Source organism: Numida meleagris, chromosome 14 (assembly GCF_002078875.1).
Source record: "Numida meleagris isolate 19003 breed g44 Domestic line chromosome 14, NumMel1.0, whole genome shotgun sequence".
In the NCBI taxonomy this organism is placed as follows: Eukaryota; Metazoa; Chordata; class Aves; order Galliformes; family Numididae; genus Numida; species Numida meleagris.
Genome location: NC_034422.1, coordinates 11,255,756 through 11,270,553, shown reverse-complemented (window position 1 = coordinate 11,270,553; position 14,798 = coordinate 11,255,756). Strand labels below are relative to the sequence as shown.

The 14,798-nt window shown below is 65.9% G+C and overlaps 2 protein-coding genes across 3 annotated transcripts; both read right to left on the bottom strand.

Moving 5' to 3' along the window:
* CASTOR1 (cytosolic arginine sensor for mTORC1 subunit 1) lies at positions 1–4,427 on the bottom strand. 2 transcript variants are annotated; one of them, XM_021413081.1, is made up of 9 exons: positions 4,239–4,427; positions 4,082–4,152; positions 2,172–2,365; positions 1,947–2,079; positions 1,595–1,718; positions 1,079–1,186; positions 928–1,010; positions 718–812; positions 1–646 (listed from the first exon to the last, which is right to left on the bottom strand). In XM_021413081.1, the coding sequence occupies exons 1-9, from the start codon at positions 4,349–4,351 to the stop codon at positions 581–583; spliced, it is 987 nt and encodes a 328-aa protein (XP_021268756.1). In that variant the 5' UTR covers positions 4,352–4,427; the 3' UTR covers positions 1–580. The 2 variants fall into 2 exon arrangements, with proteins under 2 accessions (XP_021268756.1, XP_021268755.1); XM_021413080.1 differs by lacking the exons at positions 4,082–4,152; positions 4,239–4,427 and having other exon boundaries at positions 2,172–4,067.
* On the bottom strand, positions 5,222–12,390 carry TBC1D10A (TBC1 domain family member 10A). The gene is made up of 9 exons (XM_021413017.1): positions 12,148–12,390; positions 10,919–11,018; positions 8,554–8,661; positions 8,277–8,383; positions 7,971–8,085; positions 7,713–7,778; positions 7,315–7,504; positions 6,637–6,791; positions 5,222–6,477 (listed from the first exon to the last, which is right to left on the bottom strand). Exons 1-9 carry the CDS (start codon positions 12,345–12,347, stop codon positions 6,085–6,087), a joined length of 1,434 nt encoding a protein of 477 aa, XP_021268692.1. The 5' UTR covers positions 12,348–12,390; the 3' UTR covers positions 5,222–6,084.

Genomic DNA, 14,798 nt, shown 5'->3' with positions numbered 1-14,798 from the left:
ACAAAAAATAGGACTTTTATTGACATTAAAAAGTGTGTAACAGCTTGAAAGGAGCTGGGCAGTCACCGTTGTCCCTCCGCAGTACACAGTGGTAGGGACAGGGGACCACCCCAAGGAGACACGGGGCTGCAGTGCTGCCCTGACCCCCCTGCAGCCCCCTGGAGCATCACGGCCACCACCCAGCACAGACACCCAGATGGGGACAGGCAGCGCACGCTGTCACCTCCGCTGGGGCTGAGGCAAATCATGGCTCCGGGGCACACAGGCCCCTGCTCCCTGCCACCCCAATGCCTTAAATCAGCCCCTCTGCACCCTGAGAAAGCCGGGCAGGAGCCCGAGGCAGAGGAAGGCATGGCGCTGCCCTCTGCCACTAACACTGTCACAGCCGTGCCAGCGTGTCCCCCTGCATCCCCCATGGGCAGTGATGCTGAGCCACAGGGCTCTGCCGTGCACCAGGGAAAGGCGTAGGAACGAGGAACAGCGAACACCGTGCTGGGGACAGCCCCGTGCAGGAGGGGACGGGCACGGTGTCACCGTGCTGCTCCCCAGGGCCACCACCCGGCTTGGGGACAGCCGGCCACTATCTGCCGCTCTCCTGGCGCTTCTGCAGCAGCTCGATGACCTCGGTGATGCCCTCCTCGGGGACCTGCGGGGACAAAGGACCATCAGCCCCACGGGGGGACACGGGGATGCTGCGGTGACGTGTTCCAGGCTCACCAACGCGTGGTCAAAGTTGAAGGTGCTGATGTAATAGGCCGAGATGTCGACAGCAGCCAGCGGCTCGGCGATCTGCGCCACGATGCCACACTCGTCTGGGGAGGCAACGGGACCACGGGGTCACCAACACAGTGATGCACAGCGGTGGTGGCTGAGGGGTCCCTGAATCCCCGCACCCCTGTGCAGACCCATGGTGGTGGTGGCACTCACCGAAGCCCAGGGGCTGCCCACCGATCCTCACCATCCGCCAGAGCTCCCCGCTGGAGCTGGTGAGCAGCAGGTCGCTGGGGAACCTAAAAAGGGGGGAGCTGAGCGCGGGAGACCCCCAGTGCTGGGGGGGTTACCTGGGGACGGCACCTACCGCTTCTGGGTCTCTGCATCCATCACGATGGAGATGTAGCCCTCGATGAGCGAGAAGGAGAAGAAGGTGATGGAGTCGAGGTCACCGGCACTGGGTTCCTTGGGGGGGCTGTAAGGAGAGGATGGCACAGGGACCTCGAGTCAGGAAAAGGGACAAGGGTGCCAGTGGGACGGCTCCAAGGGTGTCATAGGGGCATCTCGGTGTCACCCAGGGGTGGCTCAAGGTGGGAACAGGGTTGGCAAACTTGGGCTGCTGAGTTTGCGGCTGGTGGATGCTCACCCCATTTGCAAAAAAAACCCTTTTCTCTTTTCTTTTGCTTGGCTGCAGCACATGGCTTGCCCCCCTGCATGGTGGCACCAGGGCTCCTGTCCCCAGAGGTGGCAGCAGGACCAGCAGCACCCAAGGGTGGCACACTCCGGGGAGCAAAAAGTTTGCAAAATGCGCCCGGAGCTCGAAAGGTGAATGAGTGAGTGAGGCACAAGGGGTGGCACCGGTGTCCCCATCCCTGTCACTCACCCGTGGGAGTAGAAGAGGACATCGATGAGCATGGTGGCGATGGCAGGCAGCGTGTCGGGTGCCACTGTCAGGATGCAGAAGCGGTTCTGGGGGCTCTGCACGGGGTGCAGCGTGGGGCTCGCAGCTGCGGGGCAGAGCCACCAGCTGTCACCGCTGCCCTTGGGGACAGCACCGCAGTGCCACCACGTGGCCACCGGGGCCAGCAGCGTCCCCTGGGGCACCACAGGGTATCCCCGGAGGACCCCAAAACGCAGGGGTCCCCAAAGCACGGGGGTGTCTGCAACGGAGCATCCCTTGGGCACCGTGCCACCTGGGGACGAGGTGGCCTCGGGGACATCCCGGTGCCACTCACCCGACTTGGGCTTGAGGAACCCATTGCTGGCATCATCACAGGGAACTGGGATGGATTCACCATTCTCCTCCTTGTAGATGTCGAACTCCCCGGCCAAGGTGTGAATGACCACAGGCAGGTCCCGCTCCCGCACCTGGCAGAGGAACGGTGGCACCGTGGCTGTCTCCAAAGCTCAGTGGGGTCCCCACCAGCTCCCACGCAGCCCCAAGGCCCCGCTGAGCTCACCAGGATGAAGTCGGTCTGGTAGGTGGAGAGCATCAGCACCGAGACGTGGTGCTCGGCCAGCGGCGCGATGACGGAGCGGGCGATCTTGGTGACGCCGGTGGCCTGGCAGCCGGAGGGCGCGCGGCCGTTGGAGACGACACTGAGCACCAACCACGTCGAGTCTGCCACCTGCATGAACTCAGAGGGCGGCAGCTCTGTGTGGGAGAGGGGAAACTGAGGTATGGCACGGGGCTGCGCTGCATCCGCAACCCTGCCGGGACCCCAGCGAGAGGGGACAGCGGGTCCCGGTCCCTGCGAGGCTGGGTGCTGGAGGGGACAATCCTCTGCTGGGCACAGGCTAGGGGACACAGGAGGGGATGCTGCGGGTGGCTGCCCTCTGCCTGGGGAAAGTAAGGACACTGTGCCCAAGGCACCACGGGGTGTAACACAGCGCACGTCCCCGCTCCGATGGCACCGCAGGGTGCTGAGTGCTGGCATACGGGGAAACGAGTCAGCGCCGTCCCCATGCAGCAAGGGGCAGGGTCAGCCCCACGCACGGGGCTGGGAATGCCGATGCTGGGGACAAACCCTCCAAATCTGGGATGCGCCTCTCGTCCTGCACCTGCAGGGCTGGCCACAAGTGGGTGCAGCACGCTAAGACCCCGGGGCTGGGCACGTCTCCCACCCCATCCTCTGCCCCTGTGTGACACCGGAGGGGACGTGGGACGGCCTTACACCGTGCCCGGCTCTGACAAGCCGCAATCCCTGAGGCTGAGCCCGCTCTGGCGGGAGGCCAGGGCTGCCTCCCAAAAAGCTGCTGTTGTTGGCAGGGAGCGAGTGTGCCGGCCGGTTCCTTCCTGCCCCACGCCCGCTCCCCAGGAAGGAACGGATCGAGGCCACGCTGTTCCTTCAGCACCCCATGTCCCCGGGTGGGCACCCCCGGATCTCGCTGCCCGGTGCTCAGCAGCAGCCAGGCAGCACCGGGCTGAGACCCCGCAGCTCATCGCAGCGATGAGGGAGGAGCGAGGCCGGATCCGGAGGTCCCAAGCCCAGGGCGCTGGCAGCCGCCTGTTCCTGCGCAGGAAGCGGCCCCGGGGACGGGGACCGTGGTGCCGCGTCCCCGCTTAATGGCTTTTCAACACCCGTAGGAACCGGGGGCTGCAGAGGGGGGCTGCGACCACATGGGCGTCCCCAGATGTCCCCATGGCGTGAGGAGCAGCTGCCCCCAGGGCCTCGCCCAGCCCCAAAGCCGGGAATCGTGACGCGGGGGTGCAGCAGGGCCCCATGGGGTGCCCCGGGGGTGCTGGCAGCCCCCCAGCCCGGCGCCTCGCAGCCATTGTTCGCCGCTTCCCGCCCGTCCCTCGGGATCGAGGAGCATTTGTCCGTAAGGCCCCGAATAAAACAATGCGTGGGGATCGGCCCCGGTTCCTCCGGGCAGCAGCGGGGAGCCGGGCCGGAGCCGGGTGGGAGCGTCGCGCTGCGGCCGAGCCGCTGACCTTCGCTCCTTGGGGCGTGAGCAGGAGACACAGCCCCGCCAGGGGGGTCCGGCACGCGGGACGGGGTCGGGATGTGCCCCCCAGCACAGCCCGTGGGGTCGGCCCCTCCCCTGCACGCGTAGGGTCACCGACAACACGGGGATATCGCCCCGTGCTACCATCCAGGGAGGGGGACTGACTTGGAAGGACGCATAGACCCCCCCCGAGCGCGCCCCGACGGCGGGAGCTGCGGACGGGCAGCATTCCCACTCCCCACCCCGTCCCACTTCAGAGGCACGGCCGCGTCCCCAGGGCTGCGGGCAGCTCCGGAGCAGCCGAACCGGGAGAACCGGAGCGGGGCAGCTCCCCGGAGCGAGGCACGGCGCCGACCGCACCGCTCCGAGCACCGCCGGGCTGAGGCCGGGCGCAACTCATCGCCGCAGCGCGCGGCGGTACCTTTGAAGCCCTCCTCGTCCAGCATGATGGTGTAATCCTCGGGGGTCTCGGTCAGGCTGAAGAACTTACACCTGCCGGGACACAACGCGGGGCCGTGGGACCGGGAGGAGGGAGAGGAGGAGGAGAAGGAGGAGGGGGTGAGGAGGGGGAGCGGTACCTGCAGCGCTGCGGCAGGAAGAGCAGTTTGAGCAGCGGGTGGGTGTAGAGCCAGAGCCCGCGGCGCGCCAGGGACAGCACCCGCACGCGGTGCTCCAAGATGTGCAGGTCCATGGCGGCCGCGCCGCGCCGCCCGGGGGCTCCGTGGGGCTATAAGGGCCCAACGGGACCGGACCGCCCCGTCCCGGCACCGCCCCGGGCTGCGGGAGGGGCACCCGCCCGCCCCGCCCCGGCTCCAGCCCCGGCCCGGTCCCGGTGCGCTTTGGTTCTCTTTCGCCCCGCGTTCGTCCACCACGGGGGGGTCAGGACCCGCGGATTTCAAGGGAGGGGGGGGGGATGCAGGAGCGCGGGTTCTTCCCCGCCGTGGGAAGAAGGATTTGGGAAAGGGGGAGTGGAAGTTTTTGCACCATTCCTGCCTGCAGGGAGCACCATTGTGGGCGGGGAAAGCGGAGAAGCGGGGCTGTGCGGGGAAGGCCGGGGGAGCCGAGCTGCTCCCGGCTGCGCTGGGCGCTGGGCAGGCGGCCCGGGAGCCCCGGGGCTGGACGTGACCTCCAGGTGCGTCAGCGGAGCTCGGCGTCCCTCATCTGCGCTCCAAACAGCGTTGGCCCCCGGGGCTGGGCGGGGTGGCACGGTGGGGCAAGGCGGGGCAGCTCCCTGCAGCGTCCCCACCGTGCCCCATGCCGGGACCGGGGACACTGGGGGACACCGGGGTGGGACAGGGACGGCGGCGCGGATCGCTGCGTGGGACGCACGAGAGAAGTTCTCCCCCGTTTACAGGGACGCTGCACGGAGGCCACGAAGCGATGCCACCTCTGTCCCCGCAGCCACCACCAAGCAGGGAAGGGAGGCCCCAAACCGCACCCTGCGTGGACACAGCGAGTGTGAGCAAGAGCTGGGAGGGGACGGAGCACCCCTGTCCCCCCCCCCCCACCCCCCCCACGGCACCCAAGAGACACGTTGCACCCACGGAGCCGCACACGCTGCGCCTTTACACAATCCTGCTTTATTTCCCCTTTGTACAAAACCACGTCGCCCCGCTGTATTTTACAAAGCCCCCCCCTGCCCACGGCGAGGGGCAGGGGGGAAGAGAGGGGACCCCGCAGCGGGCAGCACCCAGCCCCGGCTCACCTCGGCCCTGCAGGGCACGGGGTCCGGCTTCGAGTCCCGCTGCCTCCGGTGCGTCCCGCCTGCAGTTCCCAACCTCGGCCCCCAGCCTGCGAGAGTTACTGCCACGGAGGAATAATAAATAGGCTCAGTGAATAGGTAAATTCATACTACATATTGGGCTACAGCTTGATACATCCTCACTAGATAAAGAGGAGGGGGGGGGGCAGCGGCTGCTCCCGACTCCTCACGTACCCCCAGCCCCGAGCAATGTGGAACTGGGTCTGGGTTTGCCCCAACAGTGTGGGGCGGGCAGGGGATGAGGGGAGGGAGGCAGGGGACGTGGGGCGAGGGGACGAGGAGGGGGGCTCGTGCCTGGCCCCTGAGGCGCGGCGGGGGAGCTCGGGTGGCTCAGCCACCCTGTGCCAGGGCTCCCACCGCCGTGGTGCCAGCACCCTGCAGGGCTGGGGACAGCACGGCTGGATGCGTCCCCACGTCACCGCGCTGGGTTGAGCTCCCACTGGTCACCCCGTGGGACCCTAAGCGGGCACCCAGACGGTGCCACACGAGCCCGCATCGGCCACGTCCTGCTCCCTCCAGCCCCGAGCCCCCGTTGCCAGGTGCCACGAGGGTCCCCTCCCACCCTGGGGTCCCCTCCTGCCCTCGGCCGCAGAAGGAGCAGTGTCCTGGAGCCCGGGTCCGTGCACAGCCCAGCTGAGCCCGGCCGTGGGGCCGCCCCGGCCCTACAAGTACGTGTCCTCGCTCTCCCGGGAGCACAAGCTCTCCTTGGACTGGTGGTGGGGGGAGCTCTGGGGGTGCAGCAGCTCACGGGCAGCGCCGGGCGCCCCATTGCCCTCAGCCCCGGGGCCGTTGGCCGCACTGCCGGAGGCCTTCTCGCGGTTTTTCTCCTTGCTCTTGCGGGCCTTGGGCACCGGGGCGGGCCCGGGGGGGACGATGATGGAGGGCACGGGCTCCAGCGCCTTGCGGGTGGGGGGCTCGGCCTCGCTGATGGCCTTGGCACCGTGCAGGCGCGGGGGGGACTTGCACTGCAGCTCCCCGTGCGTCTCACGCCACTTCTTCAGCTGGATCAGGTGCTCCCGCTCGATCTGCCGCTCCGTCACTGGCAGCTCGATCACCTGCGGGGAGAGAGCCGTGCTACCAACGTCTTTCCCCCGGTGACAGTGCCACCCCCCAGGAGCAGAGGCACCCCTAAACCCGGGGCTGCGGGGGACGTGAGCTCTGCCCACCCGGGGGGATCCCGCTCCAGCGTGGCACTGGGCCCCCCGGCACCTCACCTCCTGCACCAGGAAGGTCTCCTGCATGATCTTGGGGCTGAGGGCCCTCAGCCGCTCCATGGTCTCGTACTGGCCCTGGCAGGACTTGAGCTTGTCTGAGGAGCCCAGAGTGTGTTTGAGCAGCACCAGGCCCACCCGGAAAATGATCTTCACCCCTGGAAGTGGAGAAGTGAGGCAGGAAGTGGCAGGTGGGACAGGAGGACGCCTGCTGAGCTGGGACACAGCACACGGCCAGCAGGTGCTGCTAGCAGCCAGGGCATGCACGAGGATAAACTCTGGCATTTGGGACAATATGGCCCATTGCAAGGTTTATTTGTATAAGCACTGATGCAAGCTATCTGGAGGGACACCTCCCACCAGCTCAGGCTGCTGAGCCCCACCCAGCCTGGCCTCGAGCACAGCCAGGGATGGGGCACCCACAGCTTCTCTGAGCAGTCCGGGCCAGGGCCTTACCACCCCTAAGCAAAGAGCTTCTTCCAAATATCTCATCTCAATCTCTCCCCTTTCAGTTCAAAGCCATTACCCCTCATCCTGTCGCTGCACTCCCTACAGCCCCTTTAGGTACTGGAAGGCCTCAGCGAGGTCTCCCTGGTGCCTTTCCTTCCCCAGGCTGAACAACCCCACATCAGGGGCTGTCCCACACCACGTCCCATCAGCCCAGGAGGACGCAGCCCGTACCTTCGCAGAAGAACATGTCCCAGACGCGCAGCACGGAGCTCCAGGGCAGCGTGCGAGAGAAGGCGCACATGAACCACTCCGTCATGTAGAGGATGGGGTCGATCTTCTGCTTGCTCAGATGCTTGTAGGCCACGGGTGAGACCTTGTGCAGCAGCGAGAAGAGGATCTGCCCGTCCAGCTGGATGGCCTCCTGCAGGGACAGCGCTGGATGACCCCGGGCCCTGGTCAGCCCTGGGATCAGCTTCCCCGTGCTTGGCCCCGGCCCACCAGGATCGCCGCTATTAGACCTGTGCCCCACGGACAATGGCAGCAAAGCTACGCCGTGCCCCATCCCTGAGTGGGGCAGTGCCCACGCACCCCTTCCTGCCCGTGGAAGGAGCTGCGGGCTCCACACTCACCAGCTTCTCGCTGTAGTAGCCGGGGAGGTACTTCTCACAGATCTGCACCAGGCACCAGAACGCTTGCTGCAAGGCAAGGGACAGCGGGTGAGCTGCAGGCACCATCAGGGGACAGCCCTGCAGCCCCTACTTTGCTCCAAGGCACCGCACAGAGCACACCGGGGCTGAAGGCTGTGCTGGGGGGTGATGTGGTGCCACGAGCCGAGCACCGTGCCCACCAGCACCACCCCAGTGGTGCCCAGCAGGTCTCCCCCATACCTCGGCCGGCATGTGCATGAGCAGGACGGCGGCGATCGGGGCCTGGGCCTGGCAGTAGCCCTCCTCTGGGCGGTACAGCGTGTAGGCCTTCAGCACCCGAAACAGGTCCTGCTGCCTGCAGGAGGGAGGAGACGTCGAGGGGGGCATCGCTGCAGCCCAGCGGCCTCCCTACAGACCCGTACTGACACCACGGCGCCCATCTGCCCCCAGGAGTCAGCACGTGGCCTGGGATTCATCCTCCACATAACCAGGGGGGATGGGACACCAAAGCCACAGCTCCGTTCCAGGAGCAGCCGCTCCACTTACCCGTGGCCTCCACGTGAGACGAACATCTCGTGGAAGGGGAACTGCCGATGGAGATCCCGCTCGATCACGTCCAGCCACTTGGGTTCCCCCGGGAGGACATCCAGCTCCTGGGGAGGAGAAGGTTGAGGTGAGAACACCAACGAAGTACCAGCCCTATCCCTGCCCCGGTGGGGTGTCTACGGAGCTGGAGCTACCCCAGACATCTGCCCCGCCAGCTTATGCTGCTTGGGGTGCTCCTCAGAGCTGCAGGCACAGGAAGGCCCCCAGTCACACTCACATCAAACTTGCCAATATTCTGCTCCAGCTTGACCTTGCTGCCGGAGAGGTACTGCCAGGCTCGGCCCCGCAACGAGGGCGGGATCCCCTTCTGGCACCGCAGCCGGATCTGTGCAGGGAACAAAGTTGTCAGGGGAGTTGTGGAGCAGCAAGGAGCACCGAGACTCCCAGGGCAGGACATGGGCCAGGCCACCATTGCAACCCCCATACCAGGGGATGTGTCCTTGTACCAGTGCGGACAGGGTACCCAGCCACGTGCTGTGCCGACACATCTGGGCAGCCTGGGGTCTGCTCAGCCCCTTCTCCCCAGTCCTGCTCTCAGCATGCCAGCAAGAGAGAGCTGCAGGGAGGTGCCTGGAGCTGGCTGAGGCCACGCAGCCTGCAAACAGCTCCCAACAAGCCTAAGCTCTGCCTCAAACCAACTGGAAAAGCAAACGTCATAGCCAAGTAGGGAGCGGCTGGCTCCTTCCCCACACCACCATGACCCAAGCAGAAGAGAGGACTCTGCAGCCCTAACGCAGTCCTGGGGCAGAAGGGGCAGGCTCTGAGCCCCCGAGCTCTGTGCCCAGCCAGCCCCAGGTTTCCTTGGCACCGGGCAGAGCAAAGTCCAGGCTGGGCAGCATGTGTGCCAGCTCCGCATCACAGAGCCGGACACGCTTAACCCTGCTGCTGCCACCTGAAGCCAGGCCATGTCCTTTCCTGCTCCCGTCCTGCCCCAGCCCCGGGGAAGCAGTGTCACGATCTCCCTATGGTCCCATGAGACGGACGCTTTGAGCACAAAGCCCTGCACAATTCCAACGCAGTCCCTTTGCCTCACTTCCTCACTTGGGTGGCACACACCCCGTGCCCGAGCAGTGCCAGGGCTCTGTGTGCTGCAGCTCTGCACCCTGAGCCGCAGCGGCCCCAGGCACCTCCTGCCCGCCCGGAGCTTGCTCTCCCTGTTTGCCAGTGTAACTTGTGAGCAAGCACTTGTGTTCCTAGCGCGGTGCTGACGCCACGCTCCTCACTGCTCCCTCACCACAGCGCTGCTTGTTTACCCACTTGGGCCCCGTGAGGGCTTTGTGCTTGCAGGAAACACCGCGGGCGATGCCCGAGGCAGCCGTGGGCAGCTCGGCCGCTGACAGCTCCCTCTTCACTCCCCTTCCTGCTGGCTAAGCAGCCAGGAAGGAAGCCGCCTTGCTGGGAGCTCAGGCTCAGCTGAGCCGTGCAGCTGGGGCAGGCTAAGCCCTCCGGGCCCCCCCAGCTCCAAACTTCGTCCTGCCGTCGCCCCCTGCTTGCCATTTGGGAGACCAGGAATGCATATGGGCCGGGGGAGGCCGCAAGCAAAGTGCCACCGGAGCTGCCCACGCGTCTGCACTCCCACGGGCTGGCTGGAAAGGGCAGGGAGCAGCACGCAGCACTGGCACGGCTCAGCTTGGTGGGATCCGAGCCAGGACAGCTCCATTTCAGGATAGTGGAGAAGTGCAGGTGCGAACGAGCCGCCCGGCTGCGGGGCCTGGGCACAGAGCAGCTCTCCGGAGCAGCCCTCGGAGGCTCCAGGCACCGACTCTGCTGTAGGACAGAATGCATGGAGCTCGGTGGGGACCTCCTGGAGCTCAGCCCGAGCACGAGGGAGCTGTCTGCCAGCAGCACGGCTGCCGGGGCACTCACCCGAGCCTGGAAAGCACGTGGAGAGCAGAGCACAGCGCCGGCGGAAACAAAGCGCCCGCCCGCAGCGTCCCCGAAAGCTCTCAGCAATCCTTTGCAAGCAGCCAAGGAGCGGATGAGGGATTCCTCTGTCGGTCACCAGGCACCGAGCGGTGCTCGGGGAGTGCTGCAGGCAGCTCCAAGTAGGAGCACGGCATGCCACAGTCACAGCACCCTCCAGCCCTGCCCACCTCTGTCAGAGATGCAGCAGCACCCGGGGCTGGCTGCATCCCATCCCTGCTTCATTCGCACCCTCAGCAGGTCGGGGAACACCAAAGCAGTCCTGCACGGGCTGAGCCTCCTGCCCAGCCCCAGCTCGCAGGCTGCATCCCGCACATCAGCCTCCACCATTTCCTACCCGCAGCCTTTTTTTTTTGTTTTGTTTTGTTTTCAGTCTGCGAGATGCTCAGAGCAGAAGTTTCCATGACCTAACAATTCCCATGGCTGCGCACAGGCAGCCAAGCCAGCTCTGGGAAGCCGCAGCCCGGCAGGGAGCAGCCGCGAGCAGCAGCAGCCGGGCTGGAGGGGGAACGGCCCACCTGAGCCAACAGCATCACCCAAAGGCAACGCCATCGTGGGGCCCCGCTGACGTGCGGGCCGCACTGAAGTCTCACTGGGATGCTGCTGCCCGCAGCCGTCCCTCCCTGCCACCTGGAGACAGCGGGCGGGCGGGCACTCACCTTCTTGTGTTTTTTGGCCATCCACTTGTCCCAGTTGTTGAGCATGTCCAGCCACTTGGACTCGCGCTGCCGCAGCACTTCCAGGGGCACCTCCTCCAGTCTGCGGGGCAAAGGGACGGCATCAGCATGACCGCAGCCCCGGACCCATCATCCTGGAGGCCACCCGGCCCCAGGCTCCCAAGGAGGAGCAGAACGTTTTCCTGCAGCGCTTAGCTTCGATGGACAACCCCTCTGGGGATGCCAGCTGGTGGCTCCGTGCTAGAGTAGCCGGGTCGGCTTGTCCCCATGGGGTCTGCCCGGAGCCACAGCCCCATCCCGGTGGTGCCTGTGAGCTCCCACCCAGGGTCAGACGGGGCCAAGCGGGATTGTTTCTGAGCAGGATTCAATCAGCTCCCGGCACAGGGAGCATTGGAGCGGGGACTGGCGGCCCCAGTGTGGGGAGTGTGGGGCTCGGCGAGGCGTGGGAAGCGGGAGGGAGCTGGGATCTGGATGCTGGATGCTGGGCTGGCCCATCGCCCGCTGGAGCCGTGCCAGAGCGGCTGGGAGCCGTTAGCAGCCGATGGGCGGCCGGCAGCGGGCAGCAAGCAGGGATGGCTGTGTCGGGTGCCACGGGGACAGCTGGCGGATGACAGCTCGCTCCTTTCCGGCATCTCTACCGCGGGGACGCCCCGGGCGGGCGCTCTTACGGCCGAACAGCTCCGCGGCCCGTCCCGGTTGGAGGCCGCGCGTTTCCCGGCCGCCCGATGGGAGCACGCGGAGCCCCGGGGGAGGGAGGAGGGCCGGGCACCGCCCGGTGTCCCGCAGCTGACCCCGGCCCCGCGGCCCGCGCCGGGAGCGCCCCGAAAAGCGACGGCCGCGGGAGGGAAGCGCCGTTCCGTTCCGTTCCGTTCCGTCCTGTCCCGTCCCGCCCCAGCGCGGGGCTCGTCACCCCGACGGGGCCGCCACCCGCAGCGCCGCGCCCGGGCCGTGCCAGCCGTGCCGTGCCGCTCCGCCCCGACGCACGGGGCCGGGGAGCCGCGCCGGGGTCCCCCCTCGGCGGCGCACGGCGGGCAGAGCCGCAGGCCCCGGCGGGCGGAAGGCGGCGGGGAGGCCTCGGCGGCGCGGCGGCGGCAGGAGGAGGAGGGACGGGCGCAGCCGAGGAGCGGCTCGGGGTTGGGGGGGGGGGTTTCCCCGCGGGCGCCCTTCGCGCGGCCCCTTCCCCCCGCGGGCCCCGGTCCGGCCCCACTCACGCTCCCTCGGCGCTGCGGCTGCCCACGATGAAGCCGAACTTATCGACGCGGCGCTCCTCGGGGCCGCCGTTCACCTCCGAGTCGGAGCCCAGCGAGCTGAGCTCGTCGCCGCCCGCCTCCGCCAGGCTCTCTCGGGTGCCCGCCAGGCCCCGGGCGCTGCCGGGCGAGCCGGGCCCGCCGCCCCCGCGGCTCTTGGCCATGGCGGCGGCTCAGCGGCGGCGCGGCCGCTCCTCCATGCCGCGGCCACGGCGGCGGCCACGCCCCTCGCCGCCCGCCACGCCTCGACGCCGCCGCGCCATTGGGCGAGGAGAGGGGGAGAATCCGCTCGGCCAATCGGAGAGAAGTGGGGACGCGCGGGCCCGCCCACCCGCAGGGGGGATTGGGCGAGCGGCGCGGGAGAGCTGTCAGTCAGAGCGTCCCCCGCCTCCTCCGGGCCCGGTAGTGGCAGAGAGGGGCGGGGCCAAGGGGCGGCTGTGGGGCGGTGGGCACAAGAATGGGATGGGGGCACTGGGAAAGGGGCACTGAGACTGGTGTGGAACTGGGAGGCGTTAGGATGGGAGTAGAAGGGATTTGGATGGTACTGGGAGAGAACTGGTGGCCATCAGGACTGAACTGGAGTCACTGGGACCGCCCTGGAATGGAACTGGAGGCACGGGAACAAAACTGGGGGCGCTGAGATTGGAGTGGACGAGGGAGAGGAGGGGGCGGGGAGGGAACTGGAGGCACTGGGACAGGGCTAGGGTAGCCCCTGCTGGGGTCACTGGGCCTCCCCTGCGTCCACCGTTGGAGCCCCAGGATCCCACCAGCCCCAGGCCGGGAGGGAAGGGCTGTGCTCGCTGGTCCCCCGAAGCCCAGAGCTCAGCCACTGTCCCGCACCAGCACAGCTGGCAGCAGCTCGTGCAGGTAGAACTGGCCGGGCCGTGCTAAAAATAAAAGCCCGAAGGGTGCGGCAGGGCTCGGCCCAGCACTGGCTGACAATGGGGAGCTGCCCCAGCCCCATGGCCCAGCCCTGCTCACCGCGAGCCCAAGCAGCGCTGGATTTACTCCTCCTAACAGCAAAAAAAAGAACAAAAACAAACAAAAAAAAAGATTTGTTAATGAGGACCCCTCTCACAGGGGCACAAATTGCCAAAGAACCCAGGACAGAGCTCAGCACATCAACCCCTTTCCAGATTCTTCTGGCACGCGGCACTGCAGGTCCTTCCCCCCGAAGTGGCGGGCTCTGACAGCAGTTGTTTTGTAGGCACGATACACACGGGCGGTCTGCTACAACGTTTATCTGTACTATTTCGATTGGCTCGCTGCTGGCAGGGCTCCACGCGAGCTATTTCCAGCACGGAGCCCGCGGCGGGTTTTCCTGCCCGAGTGCAGCCCTGCCAGGCTCGTAAACGGGGTTTGGCAATGCTGGAGGCTGGGAATGTCATCCGAGCAGCAGCACGCAGCCCGGCCGTCGAGGAAAGCACGGGGGAGCAGGTTCTTGCACAAGGCTGGGGCTCTTTGCACCAGCTGCCGAAGGGAGAAGAGCTGGGTGACCTTCAACGCAGTCCCATCATGCTCGGGTCCCGCACAGGATGCAGAAATGAGACTTCTCCATTTCGGAGCTTTCTTTGCAGTTTTCATCAGCTCTGGGAAACACCACTCGCTAGCGAGCTGTGTGCGGGCTGTTGTCAGCAAACCTCCCCCCGCGCTGCACTGACTCCAAGCCGCATCACCCCGTTTCGTTTTCTCTAAGGACTGGACCCAACTACTGTCTAGCTTTACAGTGCCAAAGGAAAGTGCTTACAGCACGCCTTCCTGCAGGGCAGGAGCACATCCACCACCCGCCCCAACGGCCTGCTCACGTGTGCCGGTGATAATTCAGCATCCTGCAGCACGGAGGGGAGCGGGCTGCGTTGCTGCGGACACATGGGCAGCTGTCAGCTGGGAGCAGAACCACAGCCACCTGCACTGGGCTGGTGCCAGGCCTCTGACAGCGCCGCACTTCCTCACTGCCTGCAAGCAGGGAGCTCCGGGCGGGGTGGAGGATGTTGTCTCTTCCCTCCTGCTTCATTGCTCTCTCCCCCCTGAGTGCAAAGTAAGGTAAACAGGATGTTCCTGTAATGCCCGAGCACCTCCAATTAAAAACAAAACAAACAAAAAAACAACAACAACAACAACAAAAAACAGCCACATCTCCCCCCAGAATTAAAACCAATAATCCGTGCTTTTGGATTGTCCCAAAAGAGCTGAGGTGCCCAAATCACAGGGCTGCTAGGGCAGCAGCAGACAAGCAACCTTCCTTGGCCACCGAGCATACCCACCTGCAGCTTAACTCGGCCTCACGGTGTTTGTGCCGTGTGCACATCAAACTGCAGCACAGCCCTGACTGAAGGTAAAATCATGATGTATCTTCTGGATCTATAGGCTGCCCAGAACCAAGAGATGCTAGCTAACTGCACAACAGGAAGGATAAGGCACAATTTCCAAGAGAGCTCACACTGATTAGGCATAAGCCCCCAAATCTTCTCTCTACTCCCCTGTGCAGACACAGACATTAGTACACACAGCTGTGTTATGCTCAGAAATAACTGCAGCACTAAGGAAATTAACAAAATCCTTTTCTTGCAGCCTATTGTATGAAATACAAGCATTTCCTAGAATAAACTCTCTGA